Source organism: Spea bombifrons, chromosome 13 (assembly GCF_027358695.1).
Source record: "Spea bombifrons isolate aSpeBom1 chromosome 13, aSpeBom1.2.pri, whole genome shotgun sequence".
Taxonomy (NCBI): Eukaryota; Metazoa; Chordata; class Amphibia; order Anura; family Pelobatidae; genus Spea; species Spea bombifrons.
The window spans coordinates 17,885,072-17,888,888 of NC_071099.1; the positions used below are offsets into that span (position 1 = coordinate 17,885,072).

Sequence of the window (3,817 nt, forward strand, 5' to 3'; positions counted from 1 at the left end):
AATATAAGACTATGTATTTTTCAGAGCATTTGTTCTGAAAAACAAAAAACCCTGTCATATGCGAGCAAATACGGTACTTAAACAACCACACTGACGTGCAGCTGCATTACAAAAAAATTATACGCATAAAGAGCCACTAGGACCTCCCAGAGAGGAATTAAAACATTATAGACCATACATTCTCTTGCACGTACAAGACAGGCAGAGTGAGTTGAGCACATTTTATTGAGTTTGCACAAGATAGCACTGTATATATACACACAGCCAGGTGGATTATTTTTTGCTGGACTCCTCTTCCTTTGAAAGAGTCTTGATAATCTCCTCTTTCTTGGCCTGAAGTCTCTCTTCCCGGCGTTTCCTTGCTTCCTTGGTCTTGGATCTGCGAGCCTCAGCCTGGTCACTGCAGAGAATGAAAAAGGTTAGATTAAATTTCACAGAGATGCATCTTAATCCATTTTTCAGTTTCATATTGCATTGCAAGGATCTTGGATCGAAGGTTGCCAGTCTCCATTCCAATGAGAGAATTCGGAAAAGTGCTAACCAACCACCAGTCACAGTAACAACCACATAGCTTTACACTTAGTATTTCCACAAGCTAGTACTATCTAGCAATCATATGAGATCTCAGCAAATAACACAACTTTGTGCTAAATAAGTCTTGAACCCAGACTATGGGAATTTGAGATAACTACCCCAAAGCCCTCAAGCTTTTATAGGACAGTATGATTTTAAATACTAGAAATAGTAAAAATACACACTTCTGCCAGAAAGGCAAAACTGAAAGTATTACCGCCTAGGTGGTGCTGCAGTAAGACCTAATTAACTTTGTCCAACAACTACTCAAACCATCATATTTCCTTACACTCGGCAGCCTTGTGTTCTAGAATACTACTGTATTTTTATTCTTCAGTGAATTGCCCTTTTCTGGTGTTTCTAGTACAAGCACCGCCCCAAATGGGAAAGATACTCACGCCAGGAGCTTCTTGCGTGCTTTGTCTGCCTTCAGCTTGTGGATGTGCTCCATAAGGATACGTTTGTTCTTAAACACATTACCCTTCACCTTCAAGTACAGGCTGTGGTACCTGTGAGGGGAAGAGAAAGTATTAATGAATTTTGATTTCATACAACCGCCCTTTAGGGAAGGACACTTAGTTCAAGCTAGATAGCAAGTCACGAGCTGGACAAGAAAGTCTCCCCATCCTTTAAAAGTAAAAAGATCCAAAAATACATGCACTTACATGTGCCTATCAATCTTTTTGGATTCGCGATAACGACGGAGAAGACGGCGCAGAATTCTCATCCTCCTCATCCAGGAAAGTTTCTCTGGCATACGGGCATTGGCAGTACCCTTCCTCTTACCTGGGCAAAAAGGTTATTCAGTCAGTAGCAGAACACAAAAGATGCCTTTGTACGAGTAATTAAGGAATCTTACATTTTTAAGGAAACCTATCCATATATAAAAAAAACCGGCAGGTTCTAGGAACCATGTCTTTCCCACATCAATTCGATGCTAGCCATATAGCAGTTTATAGATAATTGCTCTTTAGAAGCTTTGCAGAACTGAGCAGTGAAATAAAAGTGCATATGCTGCCATCTTTAAGGCTTATCATGAAAAGTTTATACTAGAGTTGGGAATCTACACCTCTCGTTTCATATCTACATCTGTAGTTACCAGGATCAGATCAGCAATACTTTGCATCAAATATTACGTTAATACAAGTCTTACCAACGCCCATATGTCTTCCCTTTCTGCGTGCAAGGGTGTTCTTGCGGCAGCGGGCACGAGAATGCACAGTCACCGGCTTACGAATGATCAGACCATCCTTAACCAGCTTCCGGATCTGCTGACCTGAAAAGACATGCATGGTAACGGTCAACACGCCAGGTTCCTAGGAAGCGGAAAACCCACGAGAGCAGGGCACATAGAAGAGACTTACGTGAGTTGGCATTGGCAATCTCATTGGTCTCGTTGGGATCCAGCCATACCTTCTTCTTGCCACAGCGCAGCACGCTCGAGGCGAGCCTCTTCTGCAGTCTGAGCATGCTGCGAAGCAGAGGAAAGAACATTGAGTTAGCGTTGGAGTAACAATGGTATATCCAGCCAGAAGAGGACCCATTGTTTATATCAGCAACGAAATACTTAAATATGATATGTTCTGTAACATAACATAAGGCCGAGAAACCCTCCACGATTCATAGCGTACAGTCCGGTTTCCAGCTGTATACTATCCCCTGCACGCTAATGTACAGTAGAACAGCAAGATCTAATGGAGATAAATTCGAGTTGACGTACAGTCCATGTGCCTCAGTCTTACCTAAACGTTACGGCTTTCAAATAAACAAAGATCAAATGTTCCAGCTAAACGATTCTTTAAAAGGTATCAAATAATTACAACTGAAAAGTGCTAGATCAGATGTCACCCGACAGACTAACAGTCACAGAAGATTGCCTCGGTTTACTACACTTCACAATGCTGCCCTAGATCACCCTGACCTCAGACACCATGGGGGGGCACCGACCAAGACAGTGTAGCGGCCGGCAGCTTTAACATCAAAGTGTACATAGAAACCCGAAATCCAGTAAAGCCATTAATGCCGGGTACCTGCAAACAGTGTCGGTGCAGAAGACGACACGGTCTGTGTAATGACATCACTGATCATGCGTGTCACCAACAGTAAAGCCACACTATCCTAGAACCGTAGCAACGAGCACAACGTTCCAATAATTACCGGGGAGATGTCACAGAAGGTGCGTACGATGAAGGAATGCCATATATTATTAACAAAGTGACCGTCCCACACGTGTATTCCGAGACATCACACACTACTGTTATGTGTTACATCATGTCAAACATCTCCCCCATTATAATCACTGTAACGGCACAACCAGTGCTAGACGGCCACATTTCCACCCAAAATGATATCGAATGTCCTAAATGACCATGGAAATGAGTGAGTATGTAATTTACAAAACACTGATGAGAGATCAGACAATGCAGAAGTTTCTTCAAGTTTGATTCCTCCCCATTACTTCAATATACTGAATCACGATAACGTCATATTTCAGTTCAATTCAACACGTCACGCAATACAAGAAACACCACAATTCTAACATTCATCGCATCTACCCCGGAATCTGTGATACCAGCCTATAGTATAGAAAGCATAAGATCCGATCACTGAACAGGTTAACCACAGTAATTTAATGTCAGGGATAATCTACCACAATACGCGGTAACGTGGATCAAGGTGCTGTAAATATCCACGAGAGGGGTGAACGGCACCGGCATGGAGACATGAGTGTGTGGTGAGTATACACGTATAGAAAGCATGCGCGGCCTGTCATAGGCCTTCTTTGTCGGGCCGCGAATGGCAACTAAACTTATCAGTCATGCAATTAAACAAAGCTCCCGGGAACGGCCAGCCCTCGATACACCGTGATCGAGAAGATCCATAGCACCGGGGAGCTTTAGGCGAGCCCCGTATCCGTATTATTTCACACTTGTACCCGGGCTCCCCAGCTCCTCACCTCATGGCGGCTGCTCTGCTTCAGCTCGGAAAGGAAAGGAAGACGGTCAGCCCCTACCATTATTAGGAGGGGGTGATCCCACTGCGAATCGCGGGATGAAACAAATCCAGCAAGGTAACGAATAATCGCGAGTTCAGCACAGTACGTTCGCGCCACATTAATTAGAGAAAATGATTTGAAAATCAGAGGGAAATTAAGTAAGAGCGTGGCTAAATTGGAACGTTTGGTGCAAATATGATTCCCCTCTGTAATGGAGTGGTTTGGGCTGACCAGGTTGCGCATGCGCAT

General features: G+C 43.6%; 1 protein-coding gene across 1 annotated transcript; it reads right to left on the minus strand.

Moving 5' to 3' along the window:
* Positions 1 to 207: 207 nt before the first annotated feature.
* RPL19 (ribosomal protein L19) lies at positions 208 to 3,573 on the minus strand. The gene is made up of 6 exons (XM_053453233.1): positions 3,530 to 3,573; positions 1,938 to 2,044; positions 1,727 to 1,849; positions 1,239 to 1,359; positions 972 to 1,082; positions 208 to 400 (listed from the first exon to the last, which is right to left on the minus strand). Exons 1-6 carry the CDS (start codon positions 3,532 to 3,534, stop codon positions 274 to 276), a joined length of 594 nt encoding a protein of 197 aa, XP_053309208.1. The 5' UTR covers positions 3,535 to 3,573; the 3' UTR covers positions 208 to 273.
* Between the last annotated feature and the right edge of the window lie 244 nt (positions 3,574 to 3,817).

Bases quoted from the DNA above. Each gene is read 5' to 3' on its own strand.
- RPL19 (XM_053453233.1), bottom strand. The intron at 1,360-1,726 runs GTAAGACTTGTA...CTTTTTGCCCAG, and splicing joins GGGAAGACATATGGGCGTTG to GTAAGAGGAAGGGTACTGCC. The intron at 1,083-1,238 runs GTAAGTGCATGT...TTCCCCTCACAG, and splicing joins AAAAAGATTGATAGGCACAT to GTACCACAGCCTGTACTTGA.